The 21,962-nt window shown below is 41.2% G+C and overlaps 12 protein-coding genes across 12 annotated transcripts; 3 read left to right on the top strand and 9 right to left on the bottom strand. All coding sequences in view use genetic code 12, as the record gives it.

The window, feature by feature from the left end:
• Window positions 1-31: 31 nt before the first annotated feature.
• Window positions 32-1,009, bottom strand: CBP3 (uncharacterized protein; the record flags this gene model as incomplete). The annotated part of the gene is made up of 1 exon (XM_002616509.1): window positions 32-1,009. The coding sequence occupies one exon, from the start codon at window positions 1,007-1,009 to the stop codon at window positions 32-34; it is 978 nt and encodes a 325-aa protein (XP_002616555.1).
• Window positions 1,010-1,407: 398 nt separating this feature from the next.
• On the bottom strand, window positions 1,408-2,514 carry FOB63_002438 (NADP-dependent alcohol dehydrogenase; the record flags this gene model as incomplete). The annotated part of the gene is made up of 1 exon (XM_002616510.1): window positions 1,408-2,514. One exon carries the CDS (start codon window positions 2,512-2,514, stop codon window positions 1,408-1,410), a length of 1,107 nt encoding a protein of 368 aa, XP_002616556.1.
• Window positions 2,515-3,728: 1,214 nt separating this feature from the next.
• Window positions 3,729-7,304, top strand: FOB63_002437 (uncharacterized protein; the record flags this gene model as incomplete). The annotated part of the gene is made up of 1 exon (XM_002616511.2): window positions 3,729-7,304. The coding sequence occupies one exon, from the start codon at window positions 3,729-3,731 to the stop codon at window positions 7,302-7,304; it is 3,576 nt and encodes a 1,191-aa protein (XP_002616557.2).
• A 36-nt stretch (window positions 7,305-7,340) lies between these two features.
• Window positions 7,341-8,312, bottom strand: PRP45 (mRNA splicing protein; the record flags this gene model as incomplete). Its single annotated transcript, XM_002616514.1, has 1 exon — window positions 7,341-8,312. The coding sequence occupies one exon, from the start codon at window positions 8,310-8,312 to the stop codon at window positions 7,341-7,343; it is 972 nt and encodes a 323-aa protein (XP_002616560.1).
• A 149-nt stretch (window positions 8,313-8,461) lies between these two features.
• On the bottom strand, window positions 8,462-9,601 carry FOB63_002435 (phosphatidylglycerol phospholipase; the record flags this gene model as incomplete). Its single annotated transcript, XM_002616515.1, has 1 exon — window positions 8,462-9,601. One exon carries the CDS (start codon window positions 9,599-9,601, stop codon window positions 8,462-8,464), a length of 1,140 nt encoding a protein of 379 aa, XP_002616561.1.
• A 239-nt stretch (window positions 9,602-9,840) lies between these two features.
• On the bottom strand, window positions 9,841-11,247 carry FOB63_002434 (NAD(+) diphosphatase; the record flags this gene model as incomplete). Its single annotated transcript, XM_002616516.1, has 1 exon — window positions 9,841-11,247. One exon carries the CDS (start codon window positions 11,245-11,247, stop codon window positions 9,841-9,843), a length of 1,407 nt encoding a protein of 468 aa, XP_002616562.1.
• A 639-nt stretch (window positions 11,248-11,886) lies between these two features.
• FOB63_002433 (ATP-dependent RNA helicase) lies at window positions 11,887-13,608 on the bottom strand (the record flags this gene model as incomplete). The annotated part of the gene is made up of 1 exon (XM_002616517.1): window positions 11,887-13,608. The coding sequence occupies one exon, from the start codon at window positions 13,606-13,608 to the stop codon at window positions 11,887-11,889; it is 1,722 nt and encodes a 573-aa protein (XP_002616563.1).
• A 510-nt stretch (window positions 13,609-14,118) lies between these two features.
• On the top strand, window positions 14,119-15,582 carry FOB63_002432 (mitochondrial 37S ribosomal protein mS29; the record flags this gene model as incomplete). The annotated part of the gene is made up of 1 exon (XM_002616518.2): window positions 14,119-15,582. One exon carries the CDS (start codon window positions 14,119-14,121, stop codon window positions 15,580-15,582), a length of 1,464 nt encoding a protein of 487 aa, XP_002616564.2.
• A 132-nt stretch (window positions 15,583-15,714) lies between these two features.
• Window positions 15,715-16,260, bottom strand: NIP7 (ribosome biosynthesis protein; the record flags this gene model as incomplete). The annotated part of the gene is made up of 1 exon (XM_002616519.1): window positions 15,715-16,260. One exon carries the CDS (start codon window positions 16,258-16,260, stop codon window positions 15,715-15,717), a length of 546 nt encoding a protein of 181 aa, XP_002616565.1.
• Window positions 16,261-16,568: 308 nt separating this feature from the next.
• Window positions 16,569-18,181, top strand: FOB63_002430 (pseudouridine synthase; the record flags this gene model as incomplete). The annotated part of the gene is made up of 2 exons (XM_002616521.2): window positions 16,569-16,720; window positions 16,786-18,181. The coding sequence occupies 2 exons, from the start codon at window positions 16,569-16,571 to the stop codon at window positions 18,179-18,181; spliced, it is 1,548 nt and encodes a 515-aa protein (XP_002616567.2).
• A 134-nt stretch (window positions 18,182-18,315) lies between these two features.
• HRR25 (serine/threonine protein kinase) lies at window positions 18,316-19,665 on the bottom strand (the record flags this gene model as incomplete). Its single annotated transcript, XM_002616522.1, has 1 exon — window positions 18,316-19,665. The coding sequence occupies one exon, from the start codon at window positions 19,663-19,665 to the stop codon at window positions 18,316-18,318; it is 1,350 nt and encodes a 449-aa protein (XP_002616568.1).
• Window positions 19,666-20,672: 1,007 nt separating this feature from the next.
• Window positions 20,673-21,167, bottom strand: FOB63_002428 (uncharacterized protein; the record flags this gene model as incomplete). Its single annotated transcript, XM_002616523.1, has 1 exon — window positions 20,673-21,167. One exon carries the CDS (start codon window positions 21,165-21,167, stop codon window positions 20,673-20,675), a length of 495 nt encoding a protein of 164 aa, XP_002616569.1.
• Window positions 21,168-21,962: the final 795 nt, after the last annotated feature.

Raw genomic sequence — 21,962 nt, 5'->3', positions numbered from 1 at the left:
TTGGGATGGCTATGTACAACAGTAGAATTATTTACTCATCTAATGAAAGAGTACTTCTTTGCGAAGGTAAAGTCTTAGAGGCAAACTCCTTTTTCGCCTCTTCTCTCAATTTCTCCTCTTGAGCTTTTGTTAATGGTTTCACCACCTCGTCAGGGGCAACGAACTTAAAGTTTCCAAATCCAAATTCCCTGTCGCTTATCTTGTTCAAGACATACAACTGTTGCCGGACGTATCCAAGCAAAGCTTCAATGTGTCTCATATCAGCATTTGGGTTACCATTGAAAATGTTCCTCCAGAGAGCTGCAGCCAAAGTAATATCATCAGTCATTAAACCTTCATCATATGAAAGAACACAGCCCAATAGCTGTGTGTGGTAATCCTTCAAATAACCCTCGATAATTCTATTGGAGCTGATACCCAATTCTCCTGCCATTCTTAACTCCATGTCTCTGAATATTCTATCAACCAACTTCTGCTGATAGTTTCTGCCATACTTGAATGGCATGGCTCTCATTCTTACAGACAAAATCCAGTAATGTAAGGCAGTTATTTGAAACCACTGAGAAAAACTTTGAGGTAGACCTAATGTCTCATAGTAGAACTTCGCAGTGTCTGAAAGAGGCTCATTGGGGTAATACATACCTTGTCTCTTACACTCACCAAAGTAATAAGATCCAGCCACCGGTCCAGCTCTTGACTTATCCATGTCGATATTAAACAATCTCACAATCGTTTGTCCAATAGATTGTGCGAAAGATGACATCTTGTATGTTGGATCATTTTCGATTTTATGATCCGACAAGAACGGGTTTTTCGTCTTGGCTTGACGTGGTTTTGTTTTCAAGTCGTGTTCAATCTTAGGCAAATGAGATTCCTTAGCCAAAGAATGTGGAGAGGTCATTTCCTCCTTATTGAGAGCAAACGGCTGTTTTTGAAACGAAACATTAGTCGATGATACAAAGCACCTTCTGCCAATCAGGCTAGCAGTCGTTCTCAGTTGTCTAAGCATATTTCTGAAAGACGAAGGAAGAGCACTTTCAAAGGTAGTTACTCGCGAAGGAATTTTTTCGTCCTACAAGGCAAAGCTGCAGGTAACTCTCATACTTTAGAGACAAGAATAAGATCACTACAGAAATATTCCGTCCCTAAGTACAACTTCGAAGTCCTTGGTGAGAGGCATAAAGTTAAGATTCATTTATGGATAGAATTTCTACGTTGTCTATTTTTTTTCTACATTTTCGTATTTTTCATTAAGCTACGAACCGCATAATTTTGTTAAAAAATGCAGAATGAACACAGCCATTGAAAATTAGTACCTTGATAAAAAGAAAAAAAAAAAAGTGAATAAGGTAAGCATGATATAAAAAGAATAAATAAGTTATATATCTATAAGTGGTGTGATATGCTTCAAGCAAAAGCCTTGTCATAATCTGTGAAAACGAATCTGTATCTCACATCACCATCGTTACATCTTGTTAATGCGATCTCACAGTTCTTCTCCGAGATGGGAATTTCTTCAACAATAGGCTTTACTCCTTTTTTGGCAGCCAACTCCAACATTTCCAAAGCCTCCTTCTTAGAACCTAACAAAGAAGAGCCGAAGGAACCTCCGTTCGATAAGAAGGAAAATGGATTCAACTCAAACTTGTCATCGACGGGTGGTAAGCCCACGGAAACAAATCGTCCATCCACTTTCAAAGCAGACAAGTACTCATCCAAAGAAAAGCCATCAACTCTTGAAGCGCAGTTCAAAATCAAATCAAACTTGTCATGAAATTTGCTAGCCCAGTCCTTTTCTTCCTGGGTTGCAATAAAACCATCAGCACCTAAACTAGTCGCCTCCGCCTTCTTTGAAGACGTTCTAGAGAAAGCGTAAACTTCTGCACCTAGAGCTTTAGCAAACTGGAGTGCTAAATGTCCCAAGCCACCAATACCAATCACGGCAACAACGGGCTTTTCAATGTGACGAATATTTCTGACAATTGGCGAATAAACAGTCAATCCAGCACACATCAAAGGAGCCGCTGAAACTGAGTCCAACTCGTCCGGAATTGGGAACACAAATTTTTGATTAGCAATGCTGTGTGAAGAATATCCACCTTGCGTGACATAACCGTCGGAAAAACCGTCGATAGAATTGTAAGTGCTTACCCCATCCTTGCAATATTGTTCATTATCAGAACCACATCTTGAGCAAGCGCAGCAAGAGGAGGAAGCTGCACCCACACCAACCCTGTCACCCACTTTCACTTCAGTGACTTCGTCACCTACAGCAATCACAGTACCGATGATCTCATGACCAACAACAGTATCAGGTCTCTGCATTGGTCCCCAGTTTTCTTGGGTTGTATGGATGTCAGTGCCGCAAAGACCGCAACAGATATTCTTTATAACGACATCTGTAGGCTGAATAGACTTACGTTTGTAAGTAACCAATTTTGGCTTATTCCAATTTTCTTTGGTATCAACAGCAAATCCTTTGAAGGTGTCGGGGACAGAACTCGATGTTACCATGGCCAATGAGCTTTAAATGTATTTGCTGGTGCGAATTGCCTCCGGAAGCCTGGGTTTTATAGGGTAAGCGCTAGGTGAGACCTGTATAAGTTAGCGGATAAATATTCCTATTGTGGTCAATCTCTGACAGCGCAAGACGCACGAAAAAACGTCTGTTAGTACTACGTCGGAAAAAAAAGATAGTGTCAGCCAAAGTGCAATTCAGAAAAAAATCCTGGAGGACACACATGCATATGACTACTGGCAAGATCAACCAGATAATTACGAGCGCCCTGCGAAGCAGGGTGCGAGAATAGCCTAATTGCATGTGTAGCCCACGTATTCTCTTCGGACAGATACCCAGAGCTACCGTGCTGTATATCTCTCCTCGAAGGAGGTTTCCATTCGAAGGCGGGCGCCCACCATGGCTTCGGAAGCCTTAGTATTACCTAGTAACCCACCGAATCCAACACCGCTTGCCCTGACATTGTCAGACCGAGGCTGCTTTCACATGTTCTCCCGACTGACTGTATGTTCCTCTTGGGGTCGCAAATGTAATAAGTCGGAAACTTGTGTATTATGTTCGCCTGTGTAGAGTCGATTCTAGTGTCAATAAAACCCTCATATTGCGTCGCAATCGTGCCTCCGTACCTTCGGCCACATATCATACGTGCCCACTGTTTGCGCGCCTATGTGTTATGGACAAACAAAAAAAAAAAAAATTAGCAAAAAAAGTAATAGACATCAGGATCACTCGAGTGAGCTTCGCAATGTCACTATGGGGTAAAAAATATAGCACACACATAAATTTATAGCAGATAATACCAATGAAGTTATGCGTATGTGACTTTCATAACGTTAGGCGCATATTCTATTCGCGATCGTTTTGTTACGCGGTGTTGCAGCCAAATCATCGTCTTTTAGGTGGAGGTGAAAGCGAGTGCGGAACCTTTATGTATATACTCTTTTTGCCCATACACAATTTTTTCTCCCCAATTCCACTCTTTTGCTTTTTCTTGGGCAATACGACTTTTTTTCCACAGCTCTTTTCCGCCCACTTTATGTACATTCAAAATTTCCTAAGTGAATGATAAATTAGATTACCGATCATCGTCTTGCACCGAAAAATATCGAGGTGATCTGTTCCCATAACCCGCATAGACAGCATCGTTACTCACAACAAACAACTTCATTCAGCCACAACACGATTTCTGTTTCTCTTCAATCCACTCTGAATGGTTTTGTATAAACGAAAACAAGTGACGTTTGTTCGTCCCCCAGAGGTACCTTCTGATTTATCAACGGAAATTTTCATCATCCCCCAAACAAAAGAATGGTTCATAGAGTACGAGGATTATCTCAACCGCATGGACTACTATCACAGGCGAAAGTTTGTATGTGAAATAACTGGTAACTCATGCCTAACTTTCTTCGAAGCCTTTGACTCAGAACTGAAAGAAATAAAAGATGTTGAAAAGAACTTCCCAGAAGCTTTGCGTGAGCATATTCTCCGGTTTCTACAATTCAATCGCATATCAAGACTAGACCAACTAGTAGATAAAGTGTACCTGGTATTCAAAAACGAGTACTTTCCTGGGGAAGAAGTCTACGTCAAAAATCCAGTCGCAACAAACACCAATAACGCGGCGAAAGTGAACGATGAACAATCCTTCATCTATGTATCCACTATTAAACAGAAGGGAATCATCAGAGAAAAAGTGCAATATAGCAATCCTTTCGATACAAAATATCTTGTTGCTACAATGAACGATGATCGTCAAATCATCGCAACGAATGAACAAATATCTAGAGACCGCAATCATTTTACGAAATGGCTCATAAAAACTTTTGTGAAACTTACCGTCACTAGATCCCATAAGGTTGGTGCCCCATGGGTCGTCAAGGAGAAGTATGCAAAGAAGTACAGGATCCCCAATGAGTATCCAGAGGATTTAAAACATTTCGAAAGCTCCACTCCGACGGGAAATGTTTTGTATGAAGACGAAATCGAGAGGTCAGTCACGCCAATGCCCCCTACTGATTCAAAGGGCAAAAAGCAACGTGAAAAGCAATTGAAGAAGAAAGCTACTTTAAATGCAGCGTCTACTTCATCACACCTATTTGATGGTCTGTTGGATGAAAAGGACATGAGATCGAGTATTAAGAATGGAACCCGTCAAAGATTCCTAGTGAATCACCTACCAGCAGCAATCCTGCGAGAATTAAAAGAGAATGAATTGGCTACGCTCTCCTCTTTCCAGCCATCGAAAAAGACAATTGTCGAAGATTTGAATCTTGATTTTGATCTTCAAACTTACCGGCCGTGTCCTAAAAAATTGAGTATGCCAGAAAATGCCAAACTTATCCATCAAAATTCCCAAGAAAAAGTGCAACAAGACATTAATAATATAGAGGAGGTCGATGCCAAGCAGAATAATTCAACAGAAACACAAGATGACTATTCCCCTGAGAAAACATTACAATTCCAAGAGCTTAATTGCATTCAAGAGGCACTCGAGTGTTGGACTTTCCTCAACATTTATCACTCAGTTCTCAACTTGGACACTTTTACTTTTGATGACTTTCTTTGTGCGATGAGCTGGAATGCTGAACAATTTCAGAATATTGGTCGCTGTGAGTTGCTTGATGAAATTTGGTGCGCAGTTCTATGTGGAATAATGTCAAATGAACAGCCCAAAAAGAACTCTAATAATGACGAGAGTATGTCAGGACTTTTAATCAATTTACCACCGAAGACAATCTTTGCAAAATCAGGCGAAGAAAAAAGTGGGTTGCAAGAAGAAACGAGGCATAACGGGCATGATCAGAATGTCAAGGTTTCTAAAGCAGATTCTGATACGAGTGAAGTGGATACAGGGGAATCAAAAGTCCCTCATACATTGTCTGCAAACGGGGCCATGTCAAAGGAAGATCAGCTATTGGTGAGTAATGAACACGAGAAAGAAGACGTTGAAGCAAATGAGGAAAATGAGGAAAATGAGGAAAATGAAGATCTCAGTCACAACGCGTATTCTGTCATGAACCATAGAGGTATAAAGTGGTACGAGAGGCTAAGAAAACGAAATTTCAAAGACGGTAATTGGCAAACTATATTATTGGGTGTTTTATCTTTGGTAGAATACGTGCCTTCTTATCAGGACACCATAAATCAAGTTTTTAACACTCTCGCACCGGCCCTGAGTGCTTCAAATACTCCTTCATCAGTTCTTTCTGAATTTTACACCAATATGAGTGTTAATTTGAGATTGAAGACTCTTCGCATCTTGACTTCATTGTTAGTCAATGGATCACTTGTTAGGAATTACATTGATGAATCCTTGGATGCTTGCGCAGCATTGAGACGTTCAAGGTTAGATATCATTCGCGATCTCAAAGCAGCAGTCGATGAAGCCAACAAAATTCATAGTTCTTTGCACGAAAAGTTACTCGAAGCTGCAACAAGAGCAAGCGAATCAAAGATTTGGGCGCAGTTCAACAAGAAAAAGCCACGCTTCAATACAAAAAGCTACGAAATGACTGATTATGAACGGGAGTTAAGCGAGTCAGATGAATCTTTTCAAACTCTCTGGAAAAATCGTGATGAAGCAATCGAGAAAATCAAAGCTTTAAGAATTTCAAAAAAAGATGTGGAAACAAAATTCACGGAAATGGATTGTCAGCGTGTGCGCTTACTTGGCAAGGATAGGCTTTTTAACAGATACTGGTGGTTTGAAAATAATGGCTTACCTAATCTTCATTTCACCACAGAAGGCGACGAAGATGAGGAAGCCGAAGCTGAAAGTGATGATGATGACGAAGAAAAGGAAGACATGACAGAAGAGACTTATCTTATGGGTAAACTTTGGGTTCAGGGTCCATCTTCGATGGACTTATTGACAAATCTCAAACTTTCGGAGTCTGAAATATCTCTCATTGAAAGAAAATTGCGTGAGAGTACGCGGGAGCAAGATAGGGAAGAATTAAACCCTAAAAATAAACAAAGCAATGGTGATAAGCAAGAGAACACCGTTGATCTTGGTGACGGTGGAACACTCTTACAAGTCATGGACTTCAACAAATTACCCGATGCATTCATCAAGACAGCCGAGGTCTTCGGTGTGAAGTATAGTGCCAATTCCATCAGCGTGAATGAAAAGAAGATTATCGATAGGGTTGGGGGGATTCCAAAGGATGAAGACGTGACCAATCTACTGCCTATTCAAAGAAAGTTCATTGAAGAAGCACCTGAACCACTTGTGTCTGGAGATCAATGGAGATTCTATGACAAACCGGAACAAATTGACTTATTGATAAAGTGGCTAAATCCGTGGGGAAAAAGGGAATCACAATTGCGAAAGGAGTTGTTACGAGTGAAAGAAGGCTTGATAGCAAGTATCAATGGAAGGCGTAAAGCACTTTGGCTTGATCAGCTACCTAAGGAAGTTTTGGAAATTCAATCGAACATTGACAAGGTCAGTGAGAAGATTCTTGGAATGCAACAAAACGCATCCAAGAAGAGCGACTCGGAAGACAGTGGCGATGAGCTGATGACTAGAAAACGTTCAAGGAGGTCGACCTATACTCCCAACAAAAGACAGAAGACCATGGAAGAAGCTATGAAAAGCGGAACTCTAGAAGAACTTTTGCAACTAAAGGTGCAATTACACGAATCGTTGGAAGAAAAGGTTGCTGAGAATCATACCACCCGAGTTTTGGAATGGATCAATTCAACTACACGAGAAAATTTTGATCGTTCATTATACGAAGGAGGAGACAAACCTAGACCTCGAGCCAAACGGCCTAAAAAATGATTAAGAGATTATTGTATTCGAATATACATAAGGACATCACCTCCGACTTTTCTTTCCTATGTTACGTAAATCATCTCCAGGACGCTTGCCCAATCTCTCCGTTCTAGTCCGCTCTAGTAGTTGCCTTAGTTGCGATTCTTTATCCCGTTGTTCCTGTATTGCCTGTTCTTTTCTTCTCTGATTTCTTATGCGAATATCATCTCGAGCCTGGTTGTGTGCATTTTCTAGTGCCAGGGAAAGCAGGCTGAATTTCTCCACATTTATTGAAGACTCAACAGAAGCCCCACCCATACCTGTCGCATTGACTCGCTTATCCAATGAAATAGAAAAACCCTGATTATTTTTCCAGTTTGAGACTGCACTGGGTATTTTCCATTGATCTTTTAACTCCTTAGTAACTTTGGTGTTAGAAGAGGACTTCAATATAGGAGGAGGCGGCGAAGGCTCTTTGTGTCGATTCTTTCGAAGCTTGAACTTCGGTGGTAGCATAGGATCTTCTTTGTAATCTCTAATTTCGATGGTTTTTCCTCCATCATCGGGGTCTCCCATCCCGCTGGGGGTGAAATTCACAAATGACGCACCTTCTGATTTTTCAGTGGCACCATCAGACTGTGATATCAACTTCTCTATGAGTTCTCTCGTCTCTTCGACACAAGTAGCTAAGCTTTTGTCCGGGCAGTTTTGCAAAGTATATCGTGGAAAATGGTGCTTTAAATTGGGATACCTTTCTTTCAACGGGATCGTATCTTCATATGTAGCTTGCACAGCTACTTTGCTATCTTGTGCAAGTGCGATAGTCTTAGCGTAGTCTAAAGACCCATCCAGCGAAACATGTAGTTCAGATAACGTTTTGTCTGCTGTATTGGGGTTGGGTATGACATGTGTCTTCGTCCGATCAGATATTCCTGGCAGTACGATGAGAGCAGAACGTCTAGATTCCTTAATGATGCTCACAGGAATTGTATCATGAGTAGCATGCTCTGGTTTCGGTAGAAGTGAGCTGAACATAGTTATCCTTTACTTGTGGGTTTGAGTGTATGTTCCACAACTACAAGATGCGGTGTGCACACGATTGCGGCGTGCATTTCAAGAACCTCACTAGAACAAATAAATGTGAACAAGAAAAAGATGTAAAATAAACGTACACACACTTAGCATCAAAAAATACCGCGATGCTGTAAATAAGCAAAGAATTTCATAAACCACTTGCGAGGCATAATCATGAGCTGAGTTGGATCCACAGTCGATTCAAAGTTCTTTTGAGAACATTCCATACCCTTGAAGCCTATCCACATTAAAAACCCGCGAAACAAAAAGTGAGAGAATTTGAATTTAAAAGGAAGATTTGGTTGCTTAGGATCAATAAGTGGTTTGGTTTCCGCGCTTTCCTTTGCAATTTCGTGTTCGACATCCTCGAGGTAGTCTATCATTTTGTCAGGCAGATCAGTTATAATACCATACTCCCTAACTTGAAATGATTTGGCAATGCGAGAGAAATACTCAAGTTGGGCAAGCGTGTTCACTGTCCACGAGTACAACTTGAGATCTTCTTTCTTTAGAATGGGCATAAATTTCGTGACAAAGTCAGTACTCCATGTGGTGATATATATCAACGAAATGGCGGTGATTTTGAATTTGAATCTGTCATTTTGCAAGGAGTCAATATATTCGTTGTATGCCATATACGTCATTGAGTCATGCCAATCAATGGAGATGTGAATAATGTCAAAATGTCTGTACTCTTGTGCAGATGTAACACCCGCAAAGACCTCTTGAAAATAAGGATCCTGATTCAAGTACTTGATGAACCTCAAATGCCAGATGCCAAACTGGATGCGCAGAAACCACCAGGCTAAATCATTATGGACATCGATTATTGCAGCCACAATAAGCTGCAATATGCGGGGAGGATTAGCGTTCTTTATATCAAGCATTATACGGTGTTCGGAGATCAGATCGCCCCCATGGCTTTGAACATATTCGAGAAACCAACGTAATAGACCCTTAAACGTGAGCATGCGCTCGCCAGACTCGATCGTTCGGAGGTCTTTAATCTCGTCATAGTAGCTCTCGGGAATGTTGTAGTTCGTTTCGTTCCCATTCTCATCACAAAAGATACGATTAGTGTTAACGTCATGTGAAATCACCAAAACATCATCCTTAGTGGTCCAGACATCGGTTTCGAACATAGTGGCTCCCGTTTCAAAACATTTTTCAAAACCATGAATTGTGTTTTCGGTGTATTTGGCTTTGAAGCCTCGGTGTCCTATGACTAAACATTCGCTACACTTTGTCATGATTGGATTGGTAGTCTAAGATCAGGAAAGTGTTTTCAGTAAGCGAGCGTTCATTTAACAAATGGTTCAGCACTGCCACACCAACGAAATTTCACTTATACTGCGTGATAGAGACAGTTCTTCCGGTCCAGCCGTTGCCACGTGCTCTTAATCCCAGGTTATTCTTTTCATATTCTTACGCGAATGTCACTGTCAAAACGATGCAGGCACTGCCTAATTGTATATGATTATGCACTCTACTAAAGCTTAACTTCACTTCGGTCCAAGACATGCTTAATCAAAGAGAAGGCAACAGAAATGTCTGATGGGAGAATGATCCCTTCAGGATTTGTCTCCTCGGTATGTTCACCATCGACTAATTTCTTAACAAAAGAAACGTCAAACCAACGAGCATCCGCCAACTCTCTATCGTGTCCCAAATGGATAACTTCATTTTGGCCGTTGAATTCTACTGTGGCAACACATCCGATCATCAAGTTAGCTGGGAAGGGCCATGGCTGGGTCATGAGAATTTGAATATCATTGCACACAACACCAGTCTCTTCCCAAATTTCCCGTTTAGTAGCAACCTCAATTGTTTCGGAAGGCTCCATAAAACCAGATGTACAAGAGTACATTTTGGTAAATGCATACCTTTTGTTGAGCGAAAGCAACATTTTGGTTCGGGCCTTGTCCGTGATTGCCGTGATAACAACGCAGTCAGTGCGGGGGAAAGAAACGTTTGAAACAGAAGTGTTTTTCACAGGACAGCTATGAATAATATTCTCGCCATCAGTTCTGTTTTCATCGTTGGTGCATCTGAGTTTGCCTCCAGCATGAATAGGGATAACTTTTGATCCACATCCAGGGCAAAACTTGTTCCGTCCTAGCCAGTCGAAGTACATCTTTCCATGGCTGTATAGCGCCGCCTCGTCGTTTGAAAATCCCAATGTATGTTTTCGGGAAGTGGTAAAAATCAACAGTTTTTCCTCGACCTGAGAGTTGTACATCATGATATGCTCACGTACATCCTTCGCTACATGTGGAGAGTTTGACACATCTACACCAAAGTATGGGATCCCAGAGTATCTTCCTTGATGGTCCAAATACTTTTCACCATCATGTAGCTTCAATTGTTGCAAATCGACCCCCACGCTTTCATCTTTAAGGCCCATAAAAAGAAAGGTTGGTTTGGCATCATCTCTCAAGCCAGTATTATGCTCTTTGTTGTCTTCACTCCATGTTTCTAATACCTTTGTCCAATTTGGTCTAACTTTAGAAGTTGGGGCAAGCAATCCTTTGGACGTAGCTGAGACGCTCGTTCCTTCCACCGTAGATAATTGATCGTCTCCGTTACAAAGAATAACTAAACGCTTTTCTTCGACATCCTTATTCACCAATGGGTTACCGTTTTCGTAAAAAATGAATCTAGTGCTGGGATGAAACAAAGCGTTTGTAATAAATTCTGAATCCTCTCTAAGGAATGAGACCCGATTGACAGCTTCTTTACCGAAATATATGGCTTCTGCCGGTGATTGAAGGGCAAGTTTTGGATTTGTTGACATTTTATAGTACAGCTCTAGCCTTGATTTTAAAGAAACTTGTGTACAATAAGACCGGATTAATTTGTCAAAAAATGGACTAAACCGATAGTATCGTGAAAGCATGAACTTTCCTGTGAGGTGCGATAAGATGAGTAAGCAAACCAAACACTATGCACGTGATTTCTAGCTGATTAACAGCGCTTTGATAAAGGAATACTCTACAAGTTTAGTCAATGAGTAGTTACTTTATCAATGAATTACAGACCGATTAAAGATGTGCAGATGTGAAAACTGTTGTTGATATATATACAGGTGTGTTGTGTAAATAAAAACACTGGCTGTAATGTTAGTAAAGACCTTGAAAAAGAAATGGGAGCTATAGTGTACATAATCAGATAATTAATAATCAAGACGGTATCCTCAATGAAATTAGGAAGTCAAGCGTTCTAAATCAAGATTGTTCATCATATGACCAATAGAGCTCACTCGAAAATAAAAAATAAAAACATACCCTTTGAAGATTTATAAACACAAAATTCATGGATGATAACATGGCATCTGCTGGATTTGTTAGTAGCGGAAATCACTATCTACGAAAGCACGCAACAATGATCAGCTATCTTAGACTTATCCTCAAGGAATATTCGGAAGTCTAACGTCTAAAAAAATCTTTTGAATCATCACCAAAGTGCTAATGCGATCAAAAACAAAGGAACAAAAACATACCTTTCGAAGATCAGCACCATCCTATAGTCATCAGATTTAACCGATTGTGGTACCTTCCTTTATAGCTCTAGGCAATCCTTTGATCCAGGATTTCTTTGACTTCTTGTCAATGATTATGAAAACCCTTCCAGATTGCTTCATTCTCCCCGTTCTTCCCACACGATGAATTAGATCCACTGAAGATCTGGGAATATCCATTAGAATGACATTCTTGATACCCAGGAAATTTAAACCTCGGGCTAACAAGTCTGTAGTTACTAAAACTTTTATTTTACTGCCATCGGGGTCATCCTCCAACAAAGTGGCAGGGCGAATAAATGAGTCAATTTTTTCGCCTCGCTCGACAGCAGAGTCCTTCCCGGTGACAGCAACAATATCAGCTTGCCGATGGCCATATTTTGTTATGAGGGTTTCCACAAGAGGCTCAACATCTTTCTTTTCATTGACAAATACCAAGATTCTCTTCACATATCCGGCTTCAGTTCCGTCGTTATAGATAGCATAGAGTGCTTGTGCTAAACATCTCGATTTCGATCCATGATAAGGGGCCTGTTGAGCATCAATGACTTTCAAAACGATTTGCTTGGGAATTTTATGAACCAGAGGAGTCACAATAGAAATCACCGAGTTTTCATCTTTGAACATGCTCTTCATGGTTTTATTAAACTCTTTCGGGATTGTTGCTGAGCACATAATGAGATCCTTTAGTTTGTTAAATCTTCTTAATACAGTAGACGTGTCAGGGAACCATGAGTTGTCCATAAGCGTATCGGCTTCGTCGACCACACAGTACTCAACAAAATTGAAAAGTCGGAATTGTCTTGGAATATTAGTCAACTTAGCTAAGCCTTGAATTTTGGCAGGGGTAGTCACTAGGACGTCAATGCGACCTTTTTGTGCCAGTTGAAAAAGCCTTTCATGGGAATCTCCCGATCCCCATTTCACTACTTTCAACCCCAAGTTTTTTGTTCCTTCGGCCTCTAAAAACGATTTGAAACCAGAGGATTGAAGCATTTTGGCTCCAACATCTTCCTCTAGATCTATTGGAAGGGTACTTGCACGGAAAGCAGTGTCATAAACTTGATCCACCAACTCGTGAGTCGGAAGCAAAATCACAGCTCTAATGGTTTCAAACTGTTTAGCTTCGCTGTAAAGTTTTTTGCTTCGGTTAAAAAGATTCGCGTCATCCTCCTTAAGCTTAGAAAACACAGACGCCAAATATGCCCAGGTCTTACCTGAACCAGTTTCTGCGGCCACTGTGAAAACCTTGAGCTTTTTTGATTCGTTTTCAAGTATCAACTCTTTCAAAATCTCATTACCGTTTGCAGCTGTTGATTGCTTTGCAGAAACCTTCCTTGGTTGATTAATTTTCCGGATTGCGGCAACCTGAACCGGAGACGGCTTTATTTCTAACTCCTCCTTACTTTTCACGTAGGTACTTTTCAAGTTATATCCCTCCTTAATTTCTTTGATCATTGCGGCCCGCACGGTGGGAAAAATTCGAAGCGAGTTGAAACTCGAGATTTTCTCGATAACCGTTTCAGATTTGGAGATTTCATTCTTTGCCGGTCTTTGCAATGAAGCAAAGTTCCCGAAGGCGAATAGTTTACTTTTCTTTTCAGTGGCAGGTGCATCTAAAAGCTTCCCCTGCCTTGAATTGGGTTGCTTCTTCTTCGTTCTAAAGAACCGCAATTGTGTTCTCGCTAAAGAATAATTTAAACCAAAAGGCCATCGGATAATAGGGTTCAAACATCTCATGGTGAAATTTCTGTCATCACTTTTGACCACATTTTCCCTTTTTCTTGTACCTAAGAAGACGCATAAAAATTTTCCTAAATACCAGCCATTTTTTAGAAAAGTAGTGCGCCTACTTACTCAGTAATATTTCTTAGGGCTACACTTTACTGGCGCAGAAGAAAATAGCGTTTCATTCGAGTGTTGGTGTCGTGAAATCAATAATACCATATACGTTTCTCAATCACAGTATGCCATTGTCGTATATTCGCCCTAAGGTATGTAGAAGTTCCATTTTAGGCCTGGCTTTCCATAGCAGGTGGTGGAATTGTTACCATGGCAACATGGGTATCTGACGAAGATGCTAGCAAACACTCTGCTTGTAATATAACCTTACAATTATTTACTTTAATCCAGAGAATTTCCTTGTTGTAAGCGTTTACAACACCAAATTCGTCTGACTACATTCACGTGACTTAATTTGAGACGAAAAATTTCGCTCGAGCCTAACAGGTTCGAAACAACAGAGACTCCATGTTGAGATCAGCTGCTGCCAAAGCCAGTTATTGTCAAAAGGTTCATGTCGGATTTCTTTCTTCAAGCTTGAGATCCTTCAGCTTTTCTGCTTCTGTGAATGCTGCTGCTCCTGCGGGAAAGAAAAAAGTCAAGTTAGGTTTCAAATCGAAGGAGACCAAAGAAAAGGTGAAAAAGGGTGGTATGACCCATTTGAAGTTCAGAGATGCAGTCAGACAACTAAAATTTGAAAATTTTGCTAAAGATCTCTCCAGTCTCGAATTAGCCACGTTGGATACTGCTAATGTGAAATCTCTTCACTCAAGTATCACCAAGTTCGACGCGCAAGTGCAGAAACAGTTGACTGATTTGGGATCTTTCAAGAAGTTACAACATCATGAGCTTTTGCGTGAACCTGTTTCTTTGGTGAGCGACAACACAATTGAAGTGAACAATATTTTCCTCGAAATGTTGGATCAATCCAGTGCCCAGAACAGATTGTGCTTGATCGGCGAGAAGGGTGTCGGTAAATCTACTTTGATCACTCAAATTCAAGCATTGGCTCTTTCCAAGTTTAACAAGGATGTCGTTTTAATGCATCTCGATCACCCAGAAAAGATAGTTGAGGGTTCGAGTGATTACATTTTGAACAGAAAGATGAAAAAGTACCAACAACCAATGTTCACGAAGAGGTGGATTAAAAAGTTGCGTGCTGCTAACGAAGAAGTGTTCAAAAAAATGCCTTTAACGAGAGACATCAGCTTCACCGCTAAGAAGGTTGAGTACAACTTGAAGAAGGGAGAAAACACTGTTTATGACTTTATTTTGCATAACCATGACTTTGGTTTAGTTGGTCCTTCTGACGCTTTTCAATTTTTGATTCAGGAATTGAAAGCACACTCTGAAACGTTCCCGGTTTTGGTCTCAATCGACAACTTTAACGCCTTGATCGCGGAAGCTTACACAAAATACTTCCATCCAAACATGGTGCCTATTCATTTCACGCAGTTTGAGGTGGGCCACTTAATCAAACAACTCGTTAGTGGTGAACTTTCCTTCTCCAAAGGTGGTGTTTTGCTAGCTGAAAGCAAAGACCTTGGCGAATGTAAAACATTGAGAGTTGGTTTAGGATTAGAGGAGCACAACCCATACGACAAGAAGAAGGTATGTGATTCGCAATTCGCTGAATCTATGCTTCTGAATGGGGGTGTACAACCCTTGTTTTTGAAAAATTTCACTAAAGACCAAGCAAGAACATTGTTGAGTTTCTGGAATGAAAGTGGTGCTTTACAAATAAGAGATTACCCAACAAAGGATTCTTTCAAGTCTTCAAGTGCTGTTCAGGATAAGGAGACTAAATTGGTTGGTGAGTTTGTTGAATGCTCGGATCCTACTGCTCAACTAGAGAATCTTGTGGAGTCTACATACTTCCATTCCTCTGGTAATCCAGGATCCCTCTTGAAATCTAACCACTTAGTTTTCTAGTTAGCATGTATATAGGAATTAAATGTATATATTGGAGAAGTTTCCTGAGACGGTATATGTATTGGATGCTAAAATTACAGTATAATAAATGAGCTGAAGTAGTCCATGACTTATTGAAACAAGGAGAAAGGTCTAAGTGAACAAAGTATCTTCCTCTCTCAAGTACTCACCGATATCACCTTGTCTGAATGCAACGATCGAGGTAGGTTGCAAGTTTTTCGCTTCTGTAGTAGACTTGGCAGAAATACCAAAACCAAGAGGTACATCATGCATTGAGTAAACAATGACACCCGCGTGTTCTGGGATATCTTCTGACATCCTTCCAACGTGTGCCTTCAATACATGATTACCATATAAGAAAGGCATTTCACCGTTAGCTTTGATCCAAATCTTGAATTTAGCGTATTGGGCCAAATAGGGCAAAGATGTGATATGCAATCTGAACTTTCCTGTTTTGGTGAACTTTCCGAAACAAGTTCCAAGAGACATTAACCTATCTCTGGAAACGGACGTAGCGAACTTAGCGACGGTCTCAGACACATAGTAGACTCTATCTTTTTGTAGTCTGAAAACGTGGGGATTTGTGGGGTTGTCAATCAAGAACGAGATATTTCTGCCAATATAGTTCGCCAACTTTTCAAATACGACCTTTGTTTCTTCCTCCGTTAAAGACCTCATCTCGTTTTGGTGGACAAAGTTCTGGCAACGTAAAGGTCATCTCGAATTTTTTTTTGCACTCTAAAGTGTGGTCACGTGCGCATCTTCTTGAAAGGATCCTTCAAGTATTTCTCCTCAAATTCTATAATTCGACAAGAAGTAGTCTCAATATACTTCTAGATGTTAGTTTCTAATTCATGTAGTCACTCACTGCTTTTACACCTAACTCTATCAACAAGATTTTGGTTGAACTCATCAAACTTTTCACCCGTACATCTCGCTCCAAATTTCCTAGCGATGACTTGAAGTTTTTTCTGAAACTTGATAAGATGGTACAAGAGAAAAGAATTGCGCCAGGAGATGACGTTGTGGCTGAAAGCACAGAATCTCCTTCGGTTGTTTCCAAAAAGCCTAAGCAAAGCGCTGACGGAAATGACAGCGCAAAGCCAAAAGCCTTCTCGAAAAGAGACAATAAGAATACGTAGGTAAGTTTACTTTTCTCGTGGAGAGACAAACCGAAATATCATGCAATGACTAACAATTCAGTGAGTGGACTCCTAGATTAGATGAGCAAGGAAACCCGCTCCCCAAGTCAGAGAGAAAGCCAAAAAAGAAGGTTGCTTGTATGATTGGATATTGTGGAACTGGGTACAATGGTATGCAAATACAGAATAATCCAGACGTCAAGACTATTGAAGCAGAAATTTTCAAAGCTTTCATTGCAGCAGGTGCCGTATCACAGGAAAATTCTACTGACTTGAAAAAAAATGGCTTTATGAGAGCAGCTAGAACAGACAAGGGTGTTCATGCAGCCGGTAATGTGATCTCTTGTAAGCTTATCTTAGAAGACGAGGACATCATGCACAAAATCAACAGTCATCTTCCAGAAAAAATACGTTTGTGGGGTATTGAGCGGGTTAACCGTTCTTTTGATTGCAGAAAATTATGTTCTTCTAGAGTTTATGAGTATTTGTTACCTACGCATAGTTTATTACCTCCAAGACCAAAGAGCAGTTTATACAATCTTATTGAGGCAAGCAGGGCTGAACATCCTGGAGTTCTTCGGAATGATCCTGACGTCGAGTGGTGGGAGACTACAAGAAAGAGAATCGTTGAGAGCGGTGTAACACAAGAAGATTTGGAACAGGTGTTTGAAAAAACTTCGGAAGCAGGATTTGATAAAGACTCGAAAAAGGAATACTATGATGAAAGCGGTGAAGTATCTGATTGGGGGAAATTAGTAAAGAACATAAGAGGCATCGAAAACGCTTGCAGAAGAGAGTACAGGGTGAACTCTGAAAAGCTTGATTTGTTCAGAAATGCGATGAAGCAATACGAGGGTTCTCATAATTTCCACAACTTCACCTTGGGGAAGACTTACAAGGATCCAAGCGCTCGCCGGTTTATGAAAGGTACTTCAGTTTCGGATCCTTTCATTATTGAAGGCACGGAGTGGATTTCCATCAAGATCCATGGTCAGTCCTTCATGTTGCACCAAATTCGGAAAATGATTTGTATGGCATCTTTGGTTGTTAGGACCGGCTGTCCAATTACTCGTATTAGCGATTGTTTTGGCCCTGCCAAAATAAATATACCAAAGGCGCCAGCATTGGGATTGTTATTGGAATGCCCCGTTTACGAAACGTACAATGAAAAGTTGGCTGATATGGGTTACAATAAAATCGACTTCTCTAGGTATGAGAAGGAAATGAATGAGTTTAAGATGAAGAACATTTACGACAAGATCTACTCTGAGGAAACGAAAGAGAACGTGTTTCATGGATTCTTTGAATTTCTTGATACTTTTAAAGGATCAGGCGCTGCTACCAAAGAAGGGAAGCATATTTTTGACTTTTTAGGTGCGGCCTTCAATAATGGATTGGAGAACAAGGAAACAACGACAACAGATGTTCCTGCTACAGGAGGTGAGAATGTTGATTGAATAATCGCTTTATGTATTATAAATTTACTCCCATATAGTATGAATTGCGATTGCGATACAATGAATGCAAAATAAGCTTGCATCGATCATTCCCAATATTAAACCATGCCCTTGATCGTGAAGCGTGTATACTATCAAATCCAGGTTGGGTTTGGATTTTTGTTTCCTTTCTGTACATCTCCTTGTTCAAATGATTGCTGGTAAAGACCGTCATTGAACCTGTTTAACGGCATACTTCCTTCACCTTGAACCTGGCGGTGGAAGCCCTGTTGCTGGGAAGGTTGCACGAGTGAAGCTGGGACTTGTTGAGATGACTGAACAGCTAGTGGATTAGATACCTGTTGTTGTTGCTTTTGAGACAGATGCTGCTGAGATAGTTGATTAGGGTTTTCCTGTTGTTGTGGTGATGGCTGTTGCTGTTGTTGCTGCTGTTGTTGTATTTGATGTTGTTGTTGTTGCGGCTGGTTTTGATTTTGATATTGCTGATTAGCTTGGTGAGGGTCATTTTGGCCATCACCTATCTTGTACTGCTCCCTCTGCCTTTCCTGCTGAAACTTATACAAGGTCCAGTCAAACACATAATCGTACCTGTAGTTTTCTCTCTTGAACAAATCTCTGAATAACTTTCTCAAGTAAGGGTAGTCTGGCTTGTCGTCAAACCTCAAATTCTTGACATAATTCATGTATTCTAAGAACTCGCCAGGCAACCCTTTCGTTAACACATCATTAGGAATCGTCATCTTCTTTTCCATAATCCTATCATACTTTTGCCTCTTTGTAGCAGCCTTCAATCCTTGCCATGGCAAGGAACCTCTGCAAAAGTATATCAAGACGTAGCCCAAACTCTCCAAATCATCTCTTCTAGATTGCTCTATTCCCAAGTGTGTATTCACGGAGGCATATCTTGCAGTACCAGTTAAGTTCTTGTTCTCCCTGTAAGGAATATGTAAGTGGGTTCTTGGATCTCTGTATTTCTTTGCCAAGCCAAAATCAATGACATTGACTTGAGAGCCTCGCCTTCCAATTCCCATTAAAAAATTATCTGGTTTGATATCTCTGTGAATGAAACACCTTGCATGAATGTATTCGATTCTGCAAATAAGCTGGTCTGCCAAAAGTAACACAGTCTTGTACGTGAACTTCCTGTTGCAGTAATTGAATAGATCTTCTAAAGATGGACCCAAAAGGTCGATTACCATGGCGTTGTAGTCGCATTCTGTTCCGTACCATCTGACGAAAGGAATTCCGACACCGCCACTTAAGGCCTTGTAAACCTTGGCTTCGTACTCCAATTGTGGGTGTTTCGCTTTCACATTCTCTAATTTGATTGCGACTTCCTCTCCAGATATGATATTTGTTCCCAAATAAATGTCACCGAAGGATCCAGAACCAATTTTCCGGCCAATGCGATATTTCTTCCCTACCCTCAAATCCATCGTTTTCGTCTCAACTCTGGCTTGATGAGAAGCGAGATTGTTGTTCATGTAAGTATTGTAGGGTGGTAAATATGATTCGAAAACCACCTATTAGATTCCAAAAACCTTTTCTTTTTTTGTGTGTGTGTGCGTGTGGAATATTCTAGGGATGTTCTGATTTGTAGCAGATACCGTAGTTTACCGTCACGAAAAAGAAGAAGGGAAAATAGGTTCACCGGTAGGGGAAAAAGTGAAACCAGATAGAGATGTTTGATCAAACAAGGGACCTGTGCCTTCTGCTGAATGTTGTGGGGCACAGAGTTAACGCGAGAAGCTGGAAGGAGGAAATTTTGAGGTGATGAACGGAGATCACAAAGCGACGGGCAATTTGTGAGTTTCGCACGACCTACGTATTGGCGCGGGTGACCTGATTAAGCATGACATTAAACAGCAAAGTAATCTCACACTGTAAACATTGCGACCATGAAAACAAAGTCTTCTTTTCATTCTTTTACATTTCTTAGACTTTTTCTTTTTGTTTTCAAAGTAAATTGTCCATGCGGTGATAAGAGCAGGAGCTCTTGTCACGTGAAGGAATTTCTTGTTTGTTCCCAAGTTGTTTTAGATGCAACCTGTCCTATCGCGTGATTGGGGGTTAGGCGCCTTGGTCAGATGACATCGGCTGTATAGGGTGGCTATAATGTTATGTCAGGTCGCGAAATGGAGAATGCGGAGAAGAGCGGATCATTTTCTGGGCAACTCGTCGATGAACAAATTGTACAGGAGACCAAAGAGTAAAGCCGTGTAGGTAACCTCATAATTTTGTCCTTGGAAACACGTTGAACACGTGGAATCTTTTTGCAACCGTTTGGTAGTCTGAAGATAGAATAACCGCGCTTAGATTGCGTCTCTTTTTGTCTTAAGTAAAGGCGAAAGTGATGAACCGACAAAGTCAATAAAGGCGAACGAAACTCTACAGAAGAAAACACCTAAAGCATTATATTACAACAAACAAATATGTGCGGAGAGGATTACGCATTAGTAGCTCGGTGATCGGACAGGGGAGATAGGATATCTTAAGTGGACTTGGCAGGTCTTCTGAACTTCTGCAACAACTTCTTGAGGAAGTCATTCTTCTTTTCTTTGGAGCTTGGGGCCTTTTGCACATCGTCAGCTGCCTTCTCTGCCTTGTCAGCCTCTGCTTCTTCGGTTGCAGGTTGGGCAGCTTCAGCCTCCACAGCACCTTCTCCAGTCTCAGCCTCCGTGGCTGGCACAGCTTCAGGAGCAGTCTCCTCAGGAGAAGCTTCTGTCTTGGCAGCGGCATCAACAGCATCACCAAGGTCGTGTTCATCAGTCACACCCACTTCAGGGAGAGGGAGGGCGTCGGACTCGGTCGCTTTTGTGGCGTCACCTTCCACAGTTTCTGTGGCTGGTTCAGCGGCGTCAACTGGCGCGGCTTCAGTAGTTGGCTCCGTCTGCTTGCTGTCAACCTCCTTTGGCTCGCTGCCGTTTTCCTTAGGCTCGTTCACGAAGTACTTGGAGGTTCTCTTCAACTTGTCTTTGATACCCATTGTGGAATTTGTAAAACGTTTAGTGGTTGGTGATAGAATATACACTGAAAAACAATAACCCACCAGGGGTGGCGATGACTACACGGCACCTATTTATACCCTAGCAACCAATGCAGGATCCACGGCTAATTTCGTCCTAACATGTTATCGGCTCCCGCCTATATATGTCGTGCGTAATGTTCAGCCTCCATAAAGGGTATGTCGTTAAATGCGGTCTTCATACTTCCTTGCCGCGGATCTCATTGTCTACAATGCAAAGGCCGCCCTTTTCTTGTGTCGCTGTGCGCCCTTGGCCAGAATCGTCTGTGAACAATAGATGCGTACCCAAGGGAGAAAAAGACCCTGTCTGCGAACTGCAGTGCCTCAAACTCGCCCGTGACAACTACGCGACGCTGCTGAAGATTAAAAGCTGGAACATTCTCCGTTTACACGCATGCTTCTATGTTTCAGTCGTTATTATTGCTTCCGTGTATCATTTTCGTCTCAAGGTATTGGACAAGTCATGCCATAAAACCTTCAAAGTACAGGACAGTTGTATGATTATGGTTAATGCATTCCTGCACGCACAGCCCCTTCGCAGAATTAGATCGAATTCGACATTGCCTTAGTCACTCTTGTGGTAGTCTTTCCAGTCAGGTAGCTGTCCACCAGGAACTCCATAAGTGTATGGAAGTGAATAGAAGATAGACCTGTTGCGTGGTTGAGGCTCATCTCAGGCAGCCACACCGTATCTTCCGTTGCCCTCAAATGGCTAAGACCTGCAGATGCTTCAACTGGTATTCAGCCGCACCTTCT

Source organism: Clavispora lusitaniae, assembly GCF_014636115.1.
Source record: "Clavispora lusitaniae strain FDAARGOS_655 chromosome Unknown tig00000078_pilon, whole genome shotgun sequence".
NCBI lineage: Eukaryota > Fungi > Ascomycota > Pichiomycetes > Serinales > Metschnikowiaceae > Clavispora > Clavispora lusitaniae.
This window is presented reverse-complemented; position numbering and strand designations above follow the sequence as displayed.